Raw genomic sequence first — 23,803 nt, forward strand, 5'->3', positions numbered from 1 at the left:
TATTGAGAAAAAATAGCGAAGAAAATAAAAAAAATATATATTTTTAATTTCTCTTCGCAGTTAATGATGCACGGAAATAATGAATATTTTTCGAATTGCATTACGGTCTTCTTACTTCATGGGCGCTTGTGAAAATTCAAACCGAGTTGTTGAAGACAACAATTGATGTTATTGTTGTTGTTTTTTCGTGGAACTATAACAACAAATAAGTAACTACTCGGGACATTACACATTCCACTGAAGAAAAAAAAAACATCGTTACACACACAACCACTGTAAGGAAGCAACCAGTCAACCATCCATCCATTTCTACTAGACAACAACCCACCGACAATCAACGTGGCGTGACGATGTGCCTCTGTTAATCCCATTTGCTGTAACCCACCTTGTCCTTTTTCAGAGTGAATGTTCATTTCGTTCATCTCGAAGTTCTTAGCCAGCCAGCTAGCCTGCCCGGGTGGAATGACAGACACTACCCTCCGTCCAATTGTCTTTACGAAACTAAATAAATGCATTGCGCAATTTTTACTAAAGGTTAAGTTGAGTGAAAAATTAAATTTCAAATTTATTTCATTTCAAATTAAAAGTTTACTTTACCTGCCGACTGCCGCCTGTCACCTTTTGGGTGCTTCCCTGCTTGTTGTTGTTGTTCTCAGTTTGGAGACATTGGCGTTGCTAATGTTGTCATTGGTAATTTCCATTTTTATGTTATTTTGTGAGATTTTTTTTTGTTTTTGCATTGCAAGTTACTTTCCTTATTACTTGATTTGTTTTTGCTTATTTTCGTCTCATTCTCTTGTCCTCTTGTTCCGTTCGGTTGGACATTATTTTATGACCGTTTCATTTGCATAAGAGTTTGAATGGATGAAGATAATATTTGGACTTAATTTTAATTCGTTTCGTTTTCCTTAGAAAAATATGATAATTATCTACCTGTACTGTGAATAAGATTTAGTTGGACTCAACTAAATTGTTATAGTGTTTATTGGGCTTTTTGGGAGGGCGACAGGGTTGCCAAGTTATGTATAAAATCAAGAGTACTCCTTTTGTGACCACAGTGAAGGTCCGAAGGCTTAACAATAGTTCACAATGCTGAAATACCATACTTCCAGTTAAATTCCAATAATAATTGAGTTAGGCCCAAAAATGTTGAAAGAAAAATTATTGACAGCCTCAACCCAGAAGCAAAACCCCGGATGACAAAGGTCTATAGGTCCGAAGACATTATAATATAACACAATGTATGGAATAGAATAAAACGTGACAAACGTAATTATAATTTCGGTCGATAATGTAAGTGGAGTATTTGCAATCAGTTCTTGTCAGAAGTAAAACCAGTGAGCGGAGCAGTATAGTCGGACGGGGCCGACCATATGATACCCTACACAACTTTCTGCGGTTATAACTTTCTGCTATTCTATATTCTGAGCTTGGGAAATATTTTGCGATATTTGCACTCTTGACCCACTAGAGATCAACAAAAATTTCTAATATTCAGTACAGTCCTAAAAAATTAAGTTTTCGGTCCACTTCATCCCAATATTATTCTAATATTCAGTACAGTCCTTCTAAAAAATTAAGTTTTCGGTCCACTTCATCCCAATATTATTATCTGATCATCACCGAAAATGATAGGCGTTGTCCTTTACCATACCTGGATACTAATGAAAAATTTCAAAGCAATGAGCGTTATATTTCCGCCCTCTATTGTGGTAATGGGTTACTAAATAATATCTGAGTACGTAAGCAACTGTAAATATTTATGTGTAACTCCCACATCCGAGTACATACGACAATAAAATTGGTATAAATTTAAAGGACAACCACTCCTCTTGGGTATACTATCAACATCTCGGGTTTATGCCCTTCAGGGGTAAATCTATACGCTATAAGATACAAATTTTGTAATTTTTCACACAAAAGTCAGGGTCCATTTGACCCGCTAAATATTGACCGATCTTTACCAAAACAGGCATGCTTATTCTTTGGCCCGATATCCTTCTCCATGCAAAAATTCGCGGTGTTTGGGCCATAATTGCGGCCTCTGGAGCGACCAGAAAAACCGACAAAAATAAAGTTTTTGGTCCATTTCATCCCCTAAATATTAACCGATATTTTCCAAAAACAATAGGGGTCTTCACTGGCCAGAACCCATCCTACATGCAAAAAGATTGGTCCATAACTGTGGCCTGTATCGTGTTTACAAATTATAATGGACAGACGGACGGACACACATGTCTAGATCGACTCAGCTAGTCGAGATATGACGATCGGTATACTTAAAAGTGGGTCTAGGACCAATATTTCGCGGCGTTACAAACTCTTGGGGCTGCACAAAGCTATAATACCCTGACAACATAGTTGTGTATGGTATAATTAGGGGAACTGATGAATTATTATATCTTATATATTCTTAGCTTCTCACCGATAAAAATAGCATAATCAGGCAACATCTTCCTAGCTTTATTGCAGAAAAAGGCGGACGGAATATTTGGCAGGGAGACGTATCCAAGTCTGATGAATCAAATTTCGCAACACCTCAGTCTTATTAGCCAATAAATCTAACCTTATTAACCCTCTACCATAAAGTAAAGTGTAAAAAGATACCGCGGTACGGTTGATTGAAAGCCGTAACTGTAATTTATTATTTTGCATCCTCTATACCAGATATGCACCCTTTTGTTGTATGATTTGTTACCATTTTAAAGGTAACTTCATAAAGCCTCTCTCATTGCTGTCCTGCTCTCTATTTGCAAAAAAATCTAGTAGTCGATTTTCACAATACTCCCTAGACTGTATGGCTGATGCATTAAAACTTCCCAACCAAGCTCCCGAAGTTTCTGGCGAGTCACTGTAGATGTGTGTAGCCTAGCGTTGTCCTGGTGGAACACGACACATCTACTTTTGGCCAATTCTGACCGTTTCTCGTAAATTGTAAATGGTTTAAAACAGTTTTATGGTCGATTTTTACCTCCTGGGTGATGTTACAACTGCTAACATGCCGGCCAACTTTCCTCCGATTTTATCGACATTTTCGACCCGCCTACCTGTGTGAGGTGCAACTTTAACATTAAAAATTCCTGAACGGGATCTACGAAACCAAAATTGCTAATAATTGGCTGTTGCAGTATCGGAACCATAAACACCATTCAAAATTTTAGCAGCTTGGCTTGCATTTTCGCCTTTGTCAAAGAAAAACTGTACAATGGACCGATTTTCTCTTTGTTCACTTCTACCCTGTAACTTTAACACCCTATAACTCGCAACTAAATGCACCAAACAAAAATCAGCAAAATAATTTTTTTTACTGCGAAATGTCACCCTTCCAACCCGCATAAATCTGAAATAGTTCGATCGATAATTTACGAGAAATCTAAATAATGGATTTCTTTTTCCCCAACCTAATATTTTCCGTGGTTCCACTGAAAGATGTCTTATGATATAGGCGTACAATTGTGAACACCTCACACAATTTTGACTCCGTCGGACCATAAACCGCACGAAGCGGCCACACGTTTTCAAAAATAATTATTGGTTTTGGTTTTGTATTAATAGCTCGAACTGTATTGCGGTTCGTGGGTTAGAAAAATATTTGCATTTCCGATATATATTCATGTCCAACCGATTGGGCCATAATATTGCCCAAGTTTTGGCATAACCTCCATAGCCGCATATTTAAAACAAAAAATGCACAGACTATCATTTAAATATTGAGGAAGATGTGATACTTCTTACTTTTAACATAGCCTCCATATAAATATCCCTAATTTTTGTATTCTGAGGGTGCAGGTCGCATTTCCAACTGAATAGGCTCTAATTTGACATTTCAAGGCTTCGGAGGTAACATATGAGCAGAAAATGATCGTTATAGATATTTTGAATGTTAAAGTTGCATTTTCCAACCGAAAAGGCTCTTATTTGACATTTTACGGTTTTGGAGGCTGCGATACATCTTCACAGAAAATGATATGACCATGTTTTGACAAAGCGATCATATCAAGGTCCCATCCAAACTTCTGCATTTTGACGTTTGTAGCCGAATTGTCCAATCGAAATGGTTCTAATTTGGCATTTTGGAGGCTGACATACTGGGGGCTATGTATTAAGGTCCCGCCCAATTTTCGGTGTTTTGGGCGTTTCTTTGCATTTCTTACCGAAAAGGACCTAATTTGGCATTCCAGATTCTTGGAAAAGAAACAAATTCTCCCAGAAAATATTCACTATATGTAGTTTATTGATTTTATTTCTTTTGGATATGTTAATGTTCCTAGCCTAGTTTCCCATAGAAAGGCCGTAATCAAAAATGTTGATGTACACCACATTGTGTAGGATATAAAAGGTTCAGTCGGTCGAATTTTATACCCTCCACCATATGATGGAATGTTTATTAAATTTGTCATTCCGTTTGCAATTGGGTGTGAAATTCTAAATTTTGTTCCACATTCCCCATATAAAGCTAACTCCCAAAAATTCGGGAAATGTGCGGTACCTTGTACATTTCGATATTTTGGGGAGTTTGTTTGGTTTTTGACGTTTAAATTTATTAATTATTTAATTATCATGGTATAGGTCATATTCCTGCCAAGAATTATCAGTTCTGTCCCACTTTTTAGGATAGTCTATATATAACAGGGCCCCTCATAATTCGGTATTTTGTGGAGTAACCGAATTGACTCTTATTAGGTGTCAAATCATCCTACCAAAAGTTTTCCATGCCATAGCCCGTCATATTTAAATGTCCCGATGTCCACCTAATGGTGGAGGGCATAAAGTACGACAAACTTAACTACGGTCTACCAGTTATTTTTCATTTTAATATAAATCTGTTAAGATTAGCGCCCGAGAATTTTTATGTGGCCCCCAATAAATGGTACGTAATAATGGTCCTAGACCCAGATTTCTTATACATCATATCTCAACTAACTGAATATATAAGTTGCTTATAAAATACAGTCGAGTACTGTTATAGCAAATAGGAGGGACCAAGCAAATAAGTTTATTATATACAAGGTAAGGCTGTTAGAAATTGTACAATTGATAATATGCTTGAATCGTTGTTTTAATTCGTTTTAAGCATGTCCTTTCGTCCATCCGTCTGTCTGTCCATGTTAAATTGTAAACAAAGTACAGGTCGCATTTTTGATTTTAGGTAATTAGTGCACCAAAGTCCCTATATATCATTCGATTTGCACGAAATTAGGCATAGCGTACTGAATTAAGTCTAGAAGAAAAGAAAAATCGGTTCAGATTTCAAGAAAAATCTGTTCAGATTTCTATATAGCTCCCACATAGTCATATATATTCGTCCGATTTTACATAAATGATGCACCTAACTCCTAATGTTTTTTGAAATTGGAGCAGATACATACATAGCTCTCATATGTTTTTCGAACGAGTGTCTGATTGAAATTAAATTTTTAACAGTACGGCATACCGAATAGCGTGTATAAATTTTACTATATATCGTTTTCCAGAAATTTGTCCTATGGTACGCAGACGAGTCTAAATATGCACGAATGAAATGTTCTTTCAAGGGGACATTGACATGCAATTGTAAGAATAAATATGCACAATATATTCACTGTGGTACAGGGTATTATGTCGTTGTTCATATGTTTGTAACAGGCAAAAGGAATCGAGATAGACCCATGGTTCCTTTTGAGAATATGCATAGAATCACATTCTGAGTCGATTTATGCATGTCCGTCCGTCGATGTATTTTTGTGAGCAAAGTACAGATCGCATTTATGATCCGAATTGGATGAAATTTAGCACAGCCCAATTGGTTTGGCCCAAGTACGAACCCTATTGAAATTGGAGAAAATCGGTTCAGATTTAGAGATAGCTCCCATATATATTTTTGTCCGATTTTAGGTAAATGGTGCACTAAAGTCCTTGAAAATCAGTAGTGTTTGGCGGGTTAGTTGTTTAGTTGTTTTTATAAAAAACAACTATTTATTAGTGGGGAATGTATGGCATTGTCCGCCGAGGGGTAAGGCAGGGAAGACTATAGTTTCGGATCTCGCCACTGATCCTCATCAGTTCCCTTAGTTTTTTGTTGGGATATTCTCCCCAGAAGCTATTAATAGCTTCTTTACAAGAAACCTTTCAAACCCAAATGTCTCTTGTGACAATTCGAAGTTCTTACGTTACCAGCGATACGACCCCAATGAGAAGTTCGTTTCGTTGGCGCCTGACTTCGTGGTCAACAAGGCATTTACAGACAACTACAATACATTTCCCACTGCTATGTGTCGTCACTTTGTGAGGAATGCACATAACGTTGTTGTTGGTATTGCTAGTTAAAGCAATAAACCAAACAGTATGACCGTGCCTCGTCTACAACTTCAGTAGTGTTTGGCGGGTTATTTGGGATACCATTTGTATTTTGTTTTTGCAAAATAGTCAGGCTTAATCCCAGTTAGTTGTTTTTATAAAAAACAACTATTTATTAGTGGGGAATGTATGGCATACATTTCCCACTAATAAATAGTTGTCCTTGAAAATCATTAGATTTGCACGAATTTTGGCAAAGCGTACTGAATTAAGTCGACAATGATGTGTGCTAAATTTCGGGAAAATCGGTTCAGATTTAGATATAGCTCCCATATATAGTTTCACCCGATGTTAGGTAAATGTTCCATTTCTAGTCGCTCTTGAGGTCACAAGTATGGACATACATCACGACATTTTGCGCGGATACATACAACATTTGTCTGTAAAAAGTGACAAAATTTACATATTATCTATGAAACGTGAGCCGAAAACGTTGCCAGTGTATGCATCTTATATCAATTCTATTGATTTCAGAGTACAGATAAAAATTGATAATTTCTGTTCGGTTTATTGGTTATAATAATTACCCAGTTGTACAAAAAATATCAATTGTCTGCTATTATATAGTTATATAGCTAGTTACTTTGTGATCTAGTTACTTCATACCCCAAAAAGGAACACAAAATAGACTGTTGGATTTTTTTGTCAATTGAAAAAGTTGTCTACGCACATCATACCAATTCAGTAGTTACTGGTAATGCAAAGGGTAATGAATCGACTATCGAAATGACTGTATACTGGTAACGCAGGCAGGGGACAATTGACTTCCCCAATGACATACCCATGTTAAATTCACCAGTCTAGGGCATGAAGTGGTAACTAGTGGTACTTACAGGTAATTAGTAAAATATCTAGTTCATCACCAGTTACTCGAACTACTGGGTAGATTTCTTTAATATTATTGTGATATTCCATACAGGAACACACACAAATCACTGCCTCAATTCTGCTGTGAACAATTATTCAATTTTACCTCTTACATTTATCTTAAAAGTCCCACATTGGCAACACTGCCTGTGTCCTTATTGCCTTGCTTTAAAATTAGTTCTCATCTAAAGTCTATTTCACGGCAAATTAACACTTCGGATTAAAAAGCTATCTAATTTAAATTTCAACCAATTAACTGAAATAGCACAATAAATTTTGTATTTGTTGTTTATTATTTTTAGCAAAATCATTTTATATATTTTTTTATTTTTTTGGAAACAATTTTTATTTTCGTTCCAAAAATACATTTCTTTCCAAATAAATATGAAATTTTATATTTAAATCATTTTTTCGCTGAAATTGTTTTAGTTTGTGTCTGTCAGACATATGAATAGGATATGATGTTCAATGGTTTTGTTTTTGGAAGGTTGAAAATTATAGTGGGAAATATAGTTTATACCCTACATTGATTTATGGAAATATGCACTTCATATTGGATTTGTTGATGTATGCATATATCATCATTGTTTTTGTTTCTACCCTTGATGGATGTGGAGAAATTGATATATGCGGAGAACATTTATATAATTAAACCACTAAGTAAGTCACTAACGTCGAGCAGAATGATCTGACATATATATGCAGAAATATTCAATATAGGTCCATATTTTGATATAGCCACCTTTTCTGTCGATTTAGTCTTCATATATGGTGTCGTAGGGTATCGGGTGATTGTTTCCACAAATGTAACAACCTTTTTTATTTTATTTTTAAATCACAGTTTTATTTCAAACATACTTGTTTGTCACTTTTATTGCAACGTATTTCTGTTTGTTTTGTTTTCCATTCCACTCATATTTCATGGAACTTTAAAACAATTCAAGTTTTGATTTATTTTCGAAATATTTAAATATGAATGTTTTCCTGTCTAGTTTATATTTGATTGCAGTTGTTGTTTTTGTGTCGTTGTTATTGCTGATGTACAACTTAAATTTCGCGAATAACATTTCAAATCGGTCATAAATTAATGGAAGTTTCTATGTGAATTCTTGTGGACAGAATGTAATCGGAAAATATATGTGTGTTCTGATAAAGTTCCCTTTTGTTTTCAAGTGAAATTTGTTTCATTTTTTGGCTCTGTGTGACAAAATATATTTCATGTTTTCCCTTTGTTCAGAAATATTGGAAATTTTTTGGTATTTTTTATAATTGCTTTTTTGCAATATTTGGTTTTTTAAGGGTCATTCAAAAAATTAAAAAATATTTTTGAAAAAATATTCTTTGAAAACCCACGCATATGGCTGTGATAATTCTTGAAAAAATTATCTTGATCCCTCTTGCATCTCAATTATGGACACAGACCTCCCCGCGGTGTCATTTGGGCAACTATTTTCATCATAAAGTACCACGATCTGCCAATCTGCACATGGAATGTGCGCACTTTGCAGAGAACAGGCGCAGTGTTCGCTTTGGCGGATGTACTCAAGAAGTACAAAGCCGATATTATTGCCTTACAGGAAATGAAATGAAAAGGGGTTGGCGTAAGTAAATCAGATGATTACGCGCTGTATTATAGCTGCCATGAAACGAAACATGAATTTGGCTGCGGATTTATGGTTAATAGGAGAATAAAATACCTCGTCTCCAGATTCACTCCAGTAGATGAGCGAATTGCTATAATCCATATAAGAGCGAAGTTCTCTTCTCATTTGCGCCCATGCTCCGACCGAAGATAAAGATGAGCAGACCAAAGACATATTTTACGAGCGCCTAGAAACAGCATATGATCGCTGCCCTGGCCATGACATTAAAATTCTGCTAGGAGATTTTAATGCAAAAATTGGAAGGGAAAATATCTTTGGCCCCATCGTCGGAAAATTCAGCCTCCATGAAGAAACAATTCAGACAATGGCATGAGGTTGATTGACTTCGCGGCAGAAAAAAACATAATAGTAGCAGCAGCAGATTCAATCTCGGTATACACAATGCCACTTGGATTTCTCCCGATCAAACAACGAGAAATCAAATCAATCATGTTGTGATAGACGGAAGGCATTCATTCATTCAGTGTTTTAGACGTTCGTTCGATCCGAGGAGCGAATATCGATTCGGACCATACTTTGTGGCAGTCAAGGTTCGCACCAGTCTCATTGTAGCAGCAAAGGTGATATCTAAGGTAACACGGAAACTCGACGTCGAAAAGCTGCAAACACAACAGATAGCAGAAGTCTACTCCGCTGAACTTATCCACTTGTTTGACGAAAGTACTCCTTGTCCCGATAATAATATAGAAGTACAATGGCAGAGAATAACCCAATCCCTTCAAACTGCAGCAAAAGCAACACTTGGGTCTTTGCTACCGCCATCAAGAAATCCATGGTACGATCAGGAATGTCGTAATGCTACTGATATGAAAAACGCAGCATATGGGACAACCGTGCGGACAGTAGCAACACGTAATACGATGTAGAATTATCGGGAAAAAAGGAGGGAGGAGAAACGGGTTTACAGACAAAATAAGAAAGAACAAGAAAAACGTGAGCGTGAGCAAATCGAGGTGTACAGGAGTCAGAATGAAGTCCGGAAATTTTACCAACCAGGCACATCCTCCTGAGAGAGCGTGCTGAGCATCTGCATGGAGCATTTTCAAAAACTTCTGGCATCAAATAGTAACGGTGAAGAGTATACCCCAGAACCAATAATAGATGACGGTATAGAGTGTATACCACCTAGCCAAGATGAGGTCAGAATAGCAATCAATTGGCTGAAGAATAATAAATCAGCAGGTGCCGATGGGTTACAAGCCGAACTATTCAAGACTGGTGGTCAGATGCTGGTAAGGAGCATGTACCAGCTGATTAGTTCAATTTGGCTAGAGGAATGCATGCCCAATGGTTGGAAACTCAGCATCCTGAGGATGCTGACAAGACGATATGTGCCATCTATAGTGGATAAGTCTCCTTCCCATCGCATATAAAGTGCTACCCAGCCTGCTGTGTAAACGACTGACCAATGACATTATTGGACCATACCAATGCGGCTTCAGACCTGACAAATCTACCATTGACCAGATTTTCACTCTGCGCCAAATCCTGGAAAAAAATCCACCTATTCGTGGACTATAAAGCCGCATTCGACAGTCCTATCCTATTCCGCTATGCAGGATAACTTTAACTGGCACAAGATCAGCAGTTAGAGTCCGAAATAACCTCCCGGAGCCCTTTAATACCGAACGAGGATTCAAATAAGGTGACAGTTTGTCGTGTGCCCTTTTTAACATCCTGCTGGAAAATATCATGCGAGAGGCAAAAGTGAATAGAATTGACACTCTTAACACCAAACAAAACATGTTGCTCGCCTACGCCGATGACATCGACATAATGGGTCGAACATTGAGAGCGGTAACAGCCACGTACGAAGAAATTGAGAAGGAGTCTGCCAAAGTGGGTTTGGCAGTAAACGGCGAGAAGACCAAGCCGATGGTATCAACGCCCAAGACGTTCAGTAGTCAAAGATTTTATATACCTTGGTACCACCATAAATAAAACGAATGACATCAGTTTTGAAATTCGCTGATTTATAGTGTTGGCCAACAGATGCTACTGTGGTCTGAGCAATCAACTCAAATGCAAGGCCACCTACCGCCAGACCAAACTCACACCCTACAAGACGATGACGATACTACCCGTGTTGTTATATGGATCGGGATCATGCAAGCATATGAGGCAGCTCTTGGAGTGTTTGAGAGAAAAAAAATCCTAAAGATCTATGGGCCGATCTACCATGTTGTGAGAGGTGGATGAAGATGCCCCAGTCCAAAGTCATATAAAAGCGAACCAGCTGATGGTTCATGCAGACGGCGAAGGCCATGAATAAGATGGAAAGATCAAGTAGAAGATAACATTGCCGAACGTGGTCTTTCAAATTGGAGAATCTGCGCAAAATAAACATTTTTTAGTATGTATGGCTGTGATAATCCTTGAAAAAATATTCTTTAAAAAATCCACTGTGATAATCGTTGAAAAATATGCTTTAAAAAACACTTCATATTTTTGTTATTTAAATCTAATTTTCGTTGTGAAAAATATGAAAAAAACTATATTTTAATATTTTCCATCAACATTTTTATTCGCAGTAATAAAAAATCGATTTAACTGAAAAGCTTTTCGATCCCATTCAAATTGTTGTTATTTTTGACAATGTTGCATTTAGATTTTGATTTTAGATTATGTCCATATTTTTAGGGATTTTGGTTTTAAACTATGATTTACATACAGACGGCTTTTTTTGTACAAATTGTGCCATTAATGGCAATGAAATGAAACACCAAAATAAAACATAAAAAAAACTAAATAAAAAATTCGAAAGCGAAATCCACGTGTCGCATACGGAATGTTGCAAAAATGTTTTTGTTTTCACTTCTACCCCGAAAAAAAAATTGTCCACCCACCCTGCAGTTTGTTTTTATCCACAAACATTATAAACTGATGACCATTGATGATGGTCGTTTGTATGATTGTTGATCCTGGTCTCTCACAGATATGAGAGGCCGAGCGGGCAGACTGGCGGTCGACTATTTCATTTGTTAGGCGTTGCTTTGCGAAGTTGGAGGCTATCCAAACAAAAAGCCTTTTTTCTGGTGTGTGTGTGTAAATATGTTCGAGTCTGTTATGCAAATTAAGGTAGATGGACTGAAAGAGACAGATAGCCAGACAGACAGTCGGTCAGTCAGATAGTTAGGCAGTGTTGGTTATAAATATGCATAAATGCACCATATATTTGAACACGCTGAGTGGAAACACACACACACATAATACATATAGACATGAAATTTATATTGATACATAGTTCGACAGTTGTTCTGCTCTGGATACATCTGTCTGCGTATTTGTTGTGGTTTTTTTTTTTTGGGAGGCTGATTCGTCACTGTATGGGTGAAAACATATTAAATGTATTATTAATGTTATGTATGGAACAGAAATAGGGCACTACAATTTATATAGGAACAGTGTAGCTTTGGTATGTATGAAGCGTGTTAGCGATAGGCCTCAGTGTTTGGTAATAGGCCTCAGCCTATTGTTTGGCTGTAGTCTACAAAATAAAACACATCTTTTATTTTATATATGTTTTTATCAAACAATTGACAATTTTTTCAGAGGTACCGGAAGAGTTTTGCCTATAGGCCCTTAGCAAAGTTTCGATCAAATCACACATTCCATTGTGGACCCAGGTGTGGACCGATTTCCCCCCTTCATTGATTTTAATTTTAGTTGGAAAGTAATGTTACGGTGTGCACAGTATTTTGTTTTATGTGAGTACCTGCCTATTGGCCTACCTCACCAATGAACAAATCTGCCCTCACGGACAGCCTACACTACATCCACAGGACGAGTGAAGCACATAAAGTGGAAACCACGAACCACCCACGATACACAGGCAACCGCAGGCAGCACGTACACCACCTACAACCAGTGTTGCCAATTTAGCACTTTTTAAACTCGTTTAGCACCAAAAAAAGTGACCTAGCACTAGCACTTTTTTAAGCATTTTTTTATTTTTCAGTAATTTTTTATAATTTTTGTTTCACCCCAACAAATTTTCACGTTTTTCCATTTCATATTGACGCATTGAAATTTCCCTATGTTTCACGCGATGAATTTGATTTTCCAATGTTAAAAAAGGGACAGTAGATTTGTTTACCGGCAATCTCGAATGCCAAGTTATAACCACTTAAGACTACCGAACTGGACCAAAATAGAAAAATTCCGGCAAACATATATTTTTATACCCTTCACCACACTATGGTACAGGGTATTGTCATTGTGCATATGTTTGTAACAGGCAAAAGGAAACACACGGTTCCTTTTGAGAATATGCATGGAATCACTTTTTAGGCCGATCTATGAATGTCCGTCCGTCTGTCTGTCCATGTTAAATTGTAAACAAAGTACAAGTCGCATTTTTGATTCGAATTGGATTAAATTTGGCACAGCTCATTTATTTGAGGAAATAGGTTCAGATGTAGATATAGCTTCCATATATATTTTCGTCCGATTTTAGGTAAATAGTGCACTAAAGTCCCTATATATCCTTCGATTTGCATAGGGTGATGAATTAAGCCTAGAAAAACGTGTGTCAAATTTCGTGAAAATCGGTTAAGATTTAGATATAGCTCCCACATATATTTTCGTCCGATTTAATGTAAATGGTGCACCAAAGTCCCTATTATTCCTTCGATTTGCACGAAATTTGGCATAGCGTACTGAATTGAGTCTAGAATGATGGGTGGTGAGTTTCGGGAAAATCGGTCCAGATTTCGATATATGTAGCTCCCATGTATATTTTCGTCCGATTTTATGTAAATGGTGCACCAAAGTCCCTATATATCCTACGATTTGCTTGAAATTTGGCATATGGTACTGAATTAAGTCTAGAAAGATCTAGGTTACATTTCATGAATATCGGTTCAGATTTAGATATAGCCGATTTTACGTAAATAGGATACAGAATTGAGTCTAGAATGATGAGTGCAATGTTTCGGAAAAATCGGTTCAGATTTTGATATAGCTCCCAAATGTACATATGTATATATTCACTCGATTTTGCATTAATGGTGCACCGAATTTCTAATATTTGTGGGATTAGCACGAAATTTTGTACAGCGTATCAAATTGAGACTAGAATGACGTTATTGCGTTTTGTTGAAATTGGTGCAGATGAAGCCATAGCTTCCATATGTATTTCGAAAGGGTGTCTGATTGAATGTCTTGATAATTGTTAGCATACACCTCCAAAATCCAGCAATGTGAAATTACAGTTACTTTGGGGTAATGGGGTGCTGCCGTTAACCAGCTACCCCTAAATATGTACCTATATTAATAATTTCTGATAAGGAGATTTTTTACTCAATTTGAAATATCAAATTGAAGCCAATGCGATTGTAAAACGTGTGTATGAGGGCTACGCGTAAAAGTGGACCAATGTTGATAATTTTTAGTAATAAGACTTTCTACCCAAAGAGAATCCGAAATACAAAACCGCATATTAGGTTGAAAAATGTGCCCAAAACCTTAAAAAATCAAATATTGGGTATGGTCTACCCAAAAAAGACCGATATATTTAATTTCCAATACCAAATGTCCTAGGAGTAGTGCAATATATGGGCAAAATTCTAAAGCTCTGTTTTCAATATTGCGACCTCAATCGGACGGACATGGCTATATCGACAAGGAGTAGCCTTTAAGAATAAATGGTGTCTCTGATGAATATTTCATTATTACATATTAATAATTTTGTTCATTTAATTTTTAGCACTTTTTTTCTGGCACTTTTTTAAAATTTTTAGCACTTTCTAGCATTTTTTCTCAACAGAGTTTTGGCAACACTGCCTACAACTGCCAACAACCGCCGATAACCGCACCAAGACCAGCACCGCCACCCGGTGCACCTACCCACCAACACCCGGTGCAACCGACCAAACCCAACTGCAAGGGGCTTTGTACGAGGACCACCTCTACTAAGTACTGTCCTTCTCCTAAATGTTACACGAGCAAAACTACTTACACAACTAAAGGTCCGATCGTTTTCAAGTGCCCTACTGAAATCCCACCCCGCCCCTACATTCGATATACCCAAACTTGCTAATTCTTTAATGTCATCATAGTAACAGCATTCCGTCAGTATATGCTTCCAGTCCTCGGTCATCCCGCACCCACATAAATCCGTCTGCGACAGGCCTCTTTTATGCAGAAAAGCATTGAGAGAGCCATGCCCCGTCAGTAAGAAACCAGTACTCAAGCCGAAGCGAAAGTCTGGCCGGTCCACTACGAACGTTGCGTCACGAATAAATTCGTATGTCACCCTCCCTTTGTCACTGTTCGTCCACCTTGTCCTACTCTCCCCATCCACCAAATCAGAAGGCCTGAGCCAATTATCCTCATCCAACTGCAAACCACGCTTAAGCTTATACATGATAGTCCTACATCTCACTTCAAGATCAAGCGGCGCGGCGCCAAGCAGCACCTGTAACGCCTCTGTTGAAACAGTGCGACACACTGGAGAGCACGCTAACATGACGACCCGCTGACACGAAAGGAGCTTCCTCTGCCCGAAGACAGAAGAGGCAGTTCTGTACCATATAGGTGCACCATAAGTTGCGCAGGCAACAAAAAGCCCACCATATATGATACGAATACTTTATGCCGCGTTCACCAGCTCGAATGCAGGGAGTGCACAGTCGGACATTCCATTAGCCTAATATTGGATTAGAAAAAATTTACCCTTTGTGGGGGTGGCCCCAGAAGGAGTGGACCAATGGGCAGCCGTTCGCATAATATTATAAAATTCGTTTTCATCAAAATTTTCACTAGTTTGTGGAGGAGGTCCCAGACTGAGTGGACCGATATTCCCCATCTTCGAACTTGATTTATGTTTGCAAGAAATATTGCGATGTGTTTAGCTAAAATCAGTTACTCCCTTCGAGATTTATAGTGCGCACCAACCAACCAGATAGACGGACGGACATTTGTAAATCGGCTCCATATATTCTGAAACGGATTTTGTCCAAAGAAACATAGGGTCTTAAAACAATATTTAGATTATAAAAATTATATAAATCAGAGGATATAAGAGAAGGGGCATTGTATACAATCTATTGTATATATATATACACACAGCGAAGCACAGTTTATATATTAGGTCCCAAGAACGAATCCTAATTAATGTGGTAAACATCGGTTCAGTTTTAGATTCTGTGTATATATTTTCGTTAGGTTTCATGCAGATAGTGTGGCCAATTCCAACATTTTTTCGATTTAGACGAAAATTCGCAGAGCCGTTGAAGCCTCAACATTTCAAAATTATTCTAATGAATAAATCTATCATAACCCACGAATGAAAATTATGCAATTTTCATGGGAAGAATATATTTCCTAACCTCTGAACAATACGAAGGCAGTTCGGAATCTTCGTAGCTTAGCACAAAAAGCGCGATATAAACAGAAAAAAGTTAAGTTTATGGAAACTTCCATCTCTGTTATTAGCACATGTTAAATTCTGGTTCGATCTGGCAACACCTTCATATGGAAACAGGTGTTTAAAATAGACGCATCCACTATTTTTATACCCTTCACCACACTGTGGTACAGGGTATTATGTCTTTGTGCATATGTTTGTAACAGGCAAAAATAATCGAGATAGACACGTGGTTCCTTTTGAGAATATGCATAGAATCTCTTTCTGAGTCGATTTACGCATGTCCGTCAGTCCGTCCGCCCGTCTGTCAGTCAGTCCATGTAATTTTGTGAACAAAGTACAGGTCGCATTTATGATCCGATTTGGGTGAAAATTTCCATATGCCTCTTATTTGGCCCAAGGACGAACCCTATTAAATTGGAAAAAATCGGTTCAGATTTAGATATAGCTACCATATATAGTTTCGTCCGATTTAATGTAATTGGTGCACCAAAGTCCCTACATATCTCTCGATTTGCACGAAATTTGGCACAGCGTAATAAATTACGTCTAGAATGATGTGTGTTAAGTTTCCTGAAAATCGGTTCAGATTTAGATATAGCTCCCATATATATTTTCGTCCAATTTAATGTAAATGGTGCAGCAAAGACCCTATGTATGATTCGATTTGCACGAAATTTGACACAGCGTAATAAATTAGGTCTAGAATGATGTGTGTTAAGTTTCCTGAAAATCGGTTGAGATTTAAATATAGCTCCCATATATATTTTTTACCGATTTAAAGTAAATGGTGCACAAAGTCACTATATATCTTTCGATTTGCACGAAATTTGGCACAGCGTAATGAATTAGGTCTGGAATGATGTGTGTTAAGTTTATGGATCCAATTTAATTTTACTGGTCCTATAAAAATGCGATGTCTGTTGGGATTCGTCTGTTGAATATACCCAAAGTGGTGAAGAGGCACAAAACAATAGTCGGCACCGTCCGACTTTACTACTTTCCTTACTGGTTTATGCTTGAGGTATCTGCTAAAAATTTCTCAGAAGTAGGTGTAAACGATGATTACGGACTTAAATTTTTACGATGTTCTTCTTTTCGACGCAGGCATGATTTCCGATCACTGGAACATCCGATTAAAAAAACCAGAAAGGAAAGTAGTAAAGTCGGACGGGGCCGACTATATGATACCCTTCAACACTATGGGTATATTAAACAGGACTATTAACATGAAATTGGATGAAATAAAATATGTGATATTTATCTAAATGTGAATCAATCAAATATAAATAGGCCATCCGTTGGGCTATGTCTGTACTTCTACAAAACGCAACTACGTAATTCTATGCTCAATTTTGTAAGTTGTGCAAAATTTGATGCCAATCTGATACCCAATTTACATGAAATCGGGCGAAAATATATATGGAAGCTCTATCCAAATATTAAGCGATTTCAAAAAAAAAAAAACTAGTCACAGGTCAGGTTATACTAATTTCAGAACGTTTTGTTCCTATCAGCCTATTGGTTCATTGGTGCGTCAATTACATAAAATCAATCTATAATAAAAGGGAGCTATATCTAAATCTGGACTGATTTTTACGAAACAAGGCAGACATCACTCTAGGCTCAATTCAGTACGTTGTGCCAAATTTCGTGCAAATCGAAATATAGCGACATTGTTGCACCATTTACATGAAATCGGACGAAACTATATATGGGAGCTATATCTAAATTAGGACCGATTTTCTCGAAACTTGACAGACATCACTCTAGGCTCAATTCAGTACGTTATGCCAAATTTCGTGCAAATCGAAAGATATATAGGGACTTTGGGGCACCATTTACATGAAATCGGACGAAACTATATATGGGAGCTATATCTAAATCTGGACCGATTTTCACGAAACTTGGCAGACATCATTCTAGACCTAAATGATTAGGCTGTACCAAATTTCGTGCAAATCGAAAGATATATAGGGACCGTTTACATTAAATCAGTTAAATATATATATATATATATATATATGGGAGCTATATCTAAATCTGAACCGATAAGTGACCTATGCCAAATTTCATCCAATTCGGATCATAAATGCGACCTGTACTTTGTTTACAATTTAATATGAACAGACAGACGGACGGACGGACATGCATAAATCGACTTAGAAAGTGATTCTATGTATATTCTCAAAAGGAACCATGGGTCTATCTCGATTATTTTTGCCTGTTACAAACGTATGCACAAAGACATAATACCCCGTACCACAGTGTGGTGAAGGGTATAAAAAAGAAACGGCATTTGAATGAATACATTTCTGGCTCTGATATGAAATAGAAAAATTAACAAAATGAGAAATATCCCATTTTTGATCACAAACCATATTAGAAAAAAGGAAGATCTTGATCAATTACATATATTCTAGTTCATAAGATCATGAACGTGTTTCAATTCTAGACCTAAATGATTTGGATTATTAGTTTTTAAGCCATTGTGCCTACAATTGATAAAAACGCTTTTTCAAAAAAAAAAAAAAAAAAACGAACATAATATTTGGAAGCATATCTTGCAGGACCGGTTTTCACAATAATTTCCTTTGCACACATCATTGTTTGCAAATAGAAAACCAGGATATATAGGGACTTTGAACATAGAAACTGTAATTATGTTTCGGTATATTTTTCTATACGATCGAATGCATTGATTTAATTCATCTATATGCACTCACCCATATGTTACTGGGTGCACATGTATACAGTGGGTAAACTTTGACATTAATATGGATTATATTAAGTATTTATAATATAAGGTTATGATCCGGTATTTTTAAGGCATTTTCCAACCCAATTGGCATATTCGGTTCCTAATGGTTCGGGAAACTCCTTACAAACAATTGCTAGTGATATTAATTTTATAGGTTCAGAATTTTTTTCACGTATACCCTAAAAATCAAAATGGAACAAATGCCTAAAAATTTATTCCAAACTGTGGTGCGGGGCATAAAAATTACAAAACAAAGATAATTGATCAACTAAGTTTAACACTTTTTATTGTTGTAAAAAAGAATAAAATAACAAAACAAAATAATACCAACAAAAATTTGTTTTAACACAACATCGTTTTAGAGTCCAGCTTAGCCATAGAAACCACCTGGGTATCCACCCAAACCGCCACCAAAACCGCCATAAGGTCTGCCGAAGCCACCATATGGACTGCCGAAGCCACCATATGGACTGCCGAAACCACCATATGGACTGCCGAAACCACCATAGGGACGTCCATATAGACCGGGACGACCAAATAATCCACCAAAACCTGGACGACCAAAGAATTGTCGGACTTGACGTACTCTTTCAGCTCCAGCGGCAACTCCAGCATCAACATCGAATAAATTTGTAGCTTGTTGGTTAACCGTGGCGGACCATGCCAAAGCCAGGAAACAGGCGAAAATAGTTAATAAAGTGACAGAACGCATTTTTTTCTCAACTAAGACTTGTTTTTGCGATAACTAAACGTAAATGTTTGATGTTCTATTCTAAAATCGTTGAGGTTTATATATGATTCGATTTGGTTAAATTTCGTTATTTTCTCTTGAAATTTTTATACAACCAAATTTGTATTTTAAAATTAAATGCGAACTGTTTTTATTTAGAAATTTGAATATCTTAATTGTCAGATATTGGATATTTGCAAATAAATGATTAACACAAAGCGTGTGTGCCTTATTTCAGCTAAAGATGCTAAATATGTTGACTATAGTTTTGCTTTATACGTAGGCGTAACCGTGTTAATCATTTCAAATGAAAGAGAAATAGTCGCTTTGTTTACGGAAATAAAATCCAGTTTATTACACGCACATTTCAAGGGCAATTCCGTATTGGACCGATGGGGATTTACTGTTTTAATTAAAGTGAATTTATAAAGATTTATGCTAATCATTAACATTGTTATTTGGTCATTCATAGAAATGTTAGAAATTTAAGAGTTCAAACGAAAAAATAAAAATAAATTTAAATGTCATAATAGTTGGCGCTGTTTTTGCTACATGCTAGCAGCTAGATAATTAAAAAAATGTTGTTTGGGCTCCACGGAAGCAAGACGCTTATATGTTTTTGGCGTTAAATGAAGAAAATATTTCACGGATCCAATAATTGAGAAATGTTATAGGATGTATAAACTTTCCTTTGGAAGGCACGATCTAACGAAATTGTTATTATTTAAATGATGAATGCATTCTCATACCCTCCACCATAGTATGGAGGGTATATTAATTTTGTCATTCTGTTTGTAACTCATCGAAATATTCACTTCCGACCCTATAAAGTAAGGTAAAATTCTAAGACGATCTAGCCATGCCCGTCCGTCTGTTGTAACCACGCTATCTTCTGAAGGATATTACAGATCATTTTTTCCTCAATTGCATTCGCTATTCAAAAGTTTGCTCAATCGGACAAATATTGGGAGTTTGGTGTATCATTCACAAAAAAAAAAAAAAAATCGGACGAAACTATATATGGGAGCTACATCTAAATCTGAACCGATTTTAAGTAAGCATACCTCAGTAATCTTTGCTAAATTTTGTCTCAATCCGACAAATGTTGGGAGTTTGGTGCATCATTCACAAAAAATCGGACAAAACTATATATGGGAGCTATATCTAAATCTCAACCGATTTTCTCCAATTTCAATAGGGTTCGTCCTTGGGTCAAATTTCATTCAAATCGTATTATAAATGCGACGGACGAACAGACGGACGGACATGCGTAAATCGACTCAGAAAGTGATTGTATGCATATTCTCAAAGGGAACCATGGACCTATCTCAATTACTTCGGCATGTTGCAAACATGTGCACAAAGACATAATATCCTGAACCAAAGTGTGGTGAAAGGTATAAAAATATGTTTGAATCAGTGAGCGGAGCAGTATAGTCGGACGGGGCCGACCATATGATACCCTACACAACTTCGACGAAAATCTAACTTTCTATGGTTCTATAATCGGAGCTTGGGCAATATTTCGAGATTTTTGCACCCTCTAGACAAACAAATATTAATAATATTCAGTAGTTGAGGGCTGTACCTGTCCAGATTCTCTTTACCGTGGGTTATGTTGTGATGTTGAGCTTTCAATTGTGGCCTGTAGATCGTCTTAAATAACGCAAAAAATTAAGTTTTCGGTCCACTTCATTCCAATATTTTATCTGATTATCACCAAAAATTATAGGCATTGTCCTTGACCATAACTAGAACCTCATGGAACATTTCAAAGCGATCAGCGCTATATTTCCGCCCTCCAGTGGGTTACTAAATAATATCTGACTATATAAGCACCCTAAATATTTAATTGTAATTCCCGCATCCGAGTACATACGACAATAAAATTGACATCAATTTAAAGGTCAACAACTCATTTTGGATATACTATCAACTTCTCGGCTCTATGTCTTTCAGGAATAAATATATACGCTAGAGAATACAAATTTTGTCATTTTCACACAAAAGTCATTGTCCATTTGACCCGCTAAATATTGACCGATCTTTATCAAATCATTGAGCCGAACCCATCCTACATGCACAATTTCGTGAAGATTGGTCCATAACTGTGGCCTGTATCGTGACAGACGGACACACGGACACACATGTCTAGATCGACTCAGCTAGTCGAGATATGACGGTCGGTGGGTCTAGGACCAGTATTTCGCGGCGTTACAAACTTTTGGGGCTGCACAAAGCTATAATACCCTGACAACATAGTTGTGTAGGGTATAAAAACTAACTATTCTCATTCACTGATAGGCTAAGAAGTTTCCGAACCGTCTTCGTAACAATTAAAAATTTGGATAAGTTCGATTGAGCCGAACTTTGTATGTACATGTTATGTACATTCAAAATTCCTTTAACCGGTCGGGATCTTAAACCCTTTATGGCCCAACAAAATGTTCTAGAGTTAAAATTTAATATGCGGCAAGTAAATGTATATTTGTATACCCTACACAACTATGGTGTTGGGTGTTATAGCTTTGTGCAGCCCCAGGAGTTTGTAACGCCTCGAAATATCGACTCACCTTTAAGTATACCTATCGTCATATCTCGACTAACTGAGTCGATCTAGACATGTGTGTCCGTCTGTCACGATACAGGCCACAGTTATGGACCAATCTTCACGAAATTGTGCATGTAGGATGGGTTCGGCTCAATGAAGACCGTCCATTATAATTTGTAAACACGATACAGGCCACAGCTATGGACCAATCTTCACGAAATTTTGCATGTAGAATGGGTTCTGGTCAATGAAGACCCCTATTGTTTTTGGTAAAGATCGGTTAATTAATGGACCAAATAGTTAATTTTGTCGGATTTTCTGGTCGCTCCAGGGCCGCAATTATGCCCCAAACATCGCGCAAATTTACATTGAGAAGGGGATCGGGCCAAAGAATAAGCATATCTGTTTTGATACAGATCGGTAGCGGGTCAAATGGACCCTGACTTTTGTTTGGACCCTGAAGTATATATTTACTCCTGAATTTACTCCCGATGAGTTGATAGTATATCCAAGGGGGGCGGTTAGCCTTAAAATGGATACCAAATATAGTGTTGTATCTACTCAGATGTGGGAGTTACACTCAAATATTGACAGGTGCTTACGTATTCAGATATTATTTTGTAACACATTACTACATCAGAGGGCGGAAATATAGCGCTGATCGTTTTGAAGTTTTCCATGTACTTCCAGCAATGGTCAAGGACAACGTCTACAATTTTTGGTGATGAGCAGAATAAAATTTTGGGATGAAATGTTTTCGAGTCGAATTTAGTCCGAACATCGCAACACAACCCACCGTGAAGGAAATCTGAACAATTAATTAGAAGGGATGTACTGGATATTCGAAAATTTAAGGAAGAGGTGCTGTTGACCTCTAATCGGGTAAGTGGGGGCAAATATTATGAAATATTACCCAGACTCGGAATAAACATCCGCAGAATGTTAGAGTTCCGTGGTAGTTGTGTAGGGTATCGTATGGTCGGTCCGTCCGACTATACTGCTCCGCTCACTGGTTTGGAAAACATATGTTAATAGCTGATTATAGACGACACATATCAAAAGAAAAATCTAAAACATTCAAAGTTTTGGTCAGGTTATACGCTTGTGTATACAGTCCAAATTGTGTATACAGTCCAAAATATTTAAATCACTTTGTATTCGAAATGTACGAATTGTACCCTATAAGTTGTTGTTGAGACTTGTAAAAGTACATTAAATCTGTGCACGGAAAATGGTTCTATTGGCACGGGTAAAAATTCGGGCCACAAAGGGTTGAATGGATACTATGTGAATGCATTATGCATTAGTAGTTTCCGGGCCTTTTGTATGGGGGTATTTTTAAAAATATCAACCTATATTGAAGAAATTCTGAAGTACTAATTTCGGTCAAAAGTACGGCTAAAACCTTAAAAATACAGACAATTATGCTAGACCTATATCTTCATAACCATTTCGGTACATGGGGCAGTACATATGTAAAATATAGGGGCTACAAAACTCTCAATGCAAAATTCGATTAAAACTA

At 37.0% G+C, this 23,803-nt stretch overlaps 1 protein-coding gene across 1 annotated transcript; it reads right to left on the reverse strand.

The window, feature by feature from the left end:
* Positions 1–19,367: 19,367 nt before the first annotated feature.
* Positions 19,368–19,709, reverse strand: LOC133323665 (postacrosomal sheath WW domain-binding protein-like). Its single transcript, XM_061532584.1, has one exon. The coding sequence runs from the start codon at positions 19,707–19,709 to the stop codon at positions 19,368–19,370; it is 342 nt and encodes a 113-aa protein (XP_061388568.1).
* Positions 19,710–23,803: the final 4,094 nt, after the last annotated feature.

This window comes from Musca vetustissima, unplaced genomic scaffold (genome assembly GCF_032173495.1).
Source record: "Musca vetustissima isolate MV318-11 ecotype Yass unplaced genomic scaffold, APGP_CSIRO_Mvet_v1 utg25022, whole genome shotgun sequence".
In the NCBI taxonomy this organism is placed as follows: Eukaryota; Metazoa; Arthropoda; class Insecta; order Diptera; family Muscidae; genus Musca; species Musca vetustissima.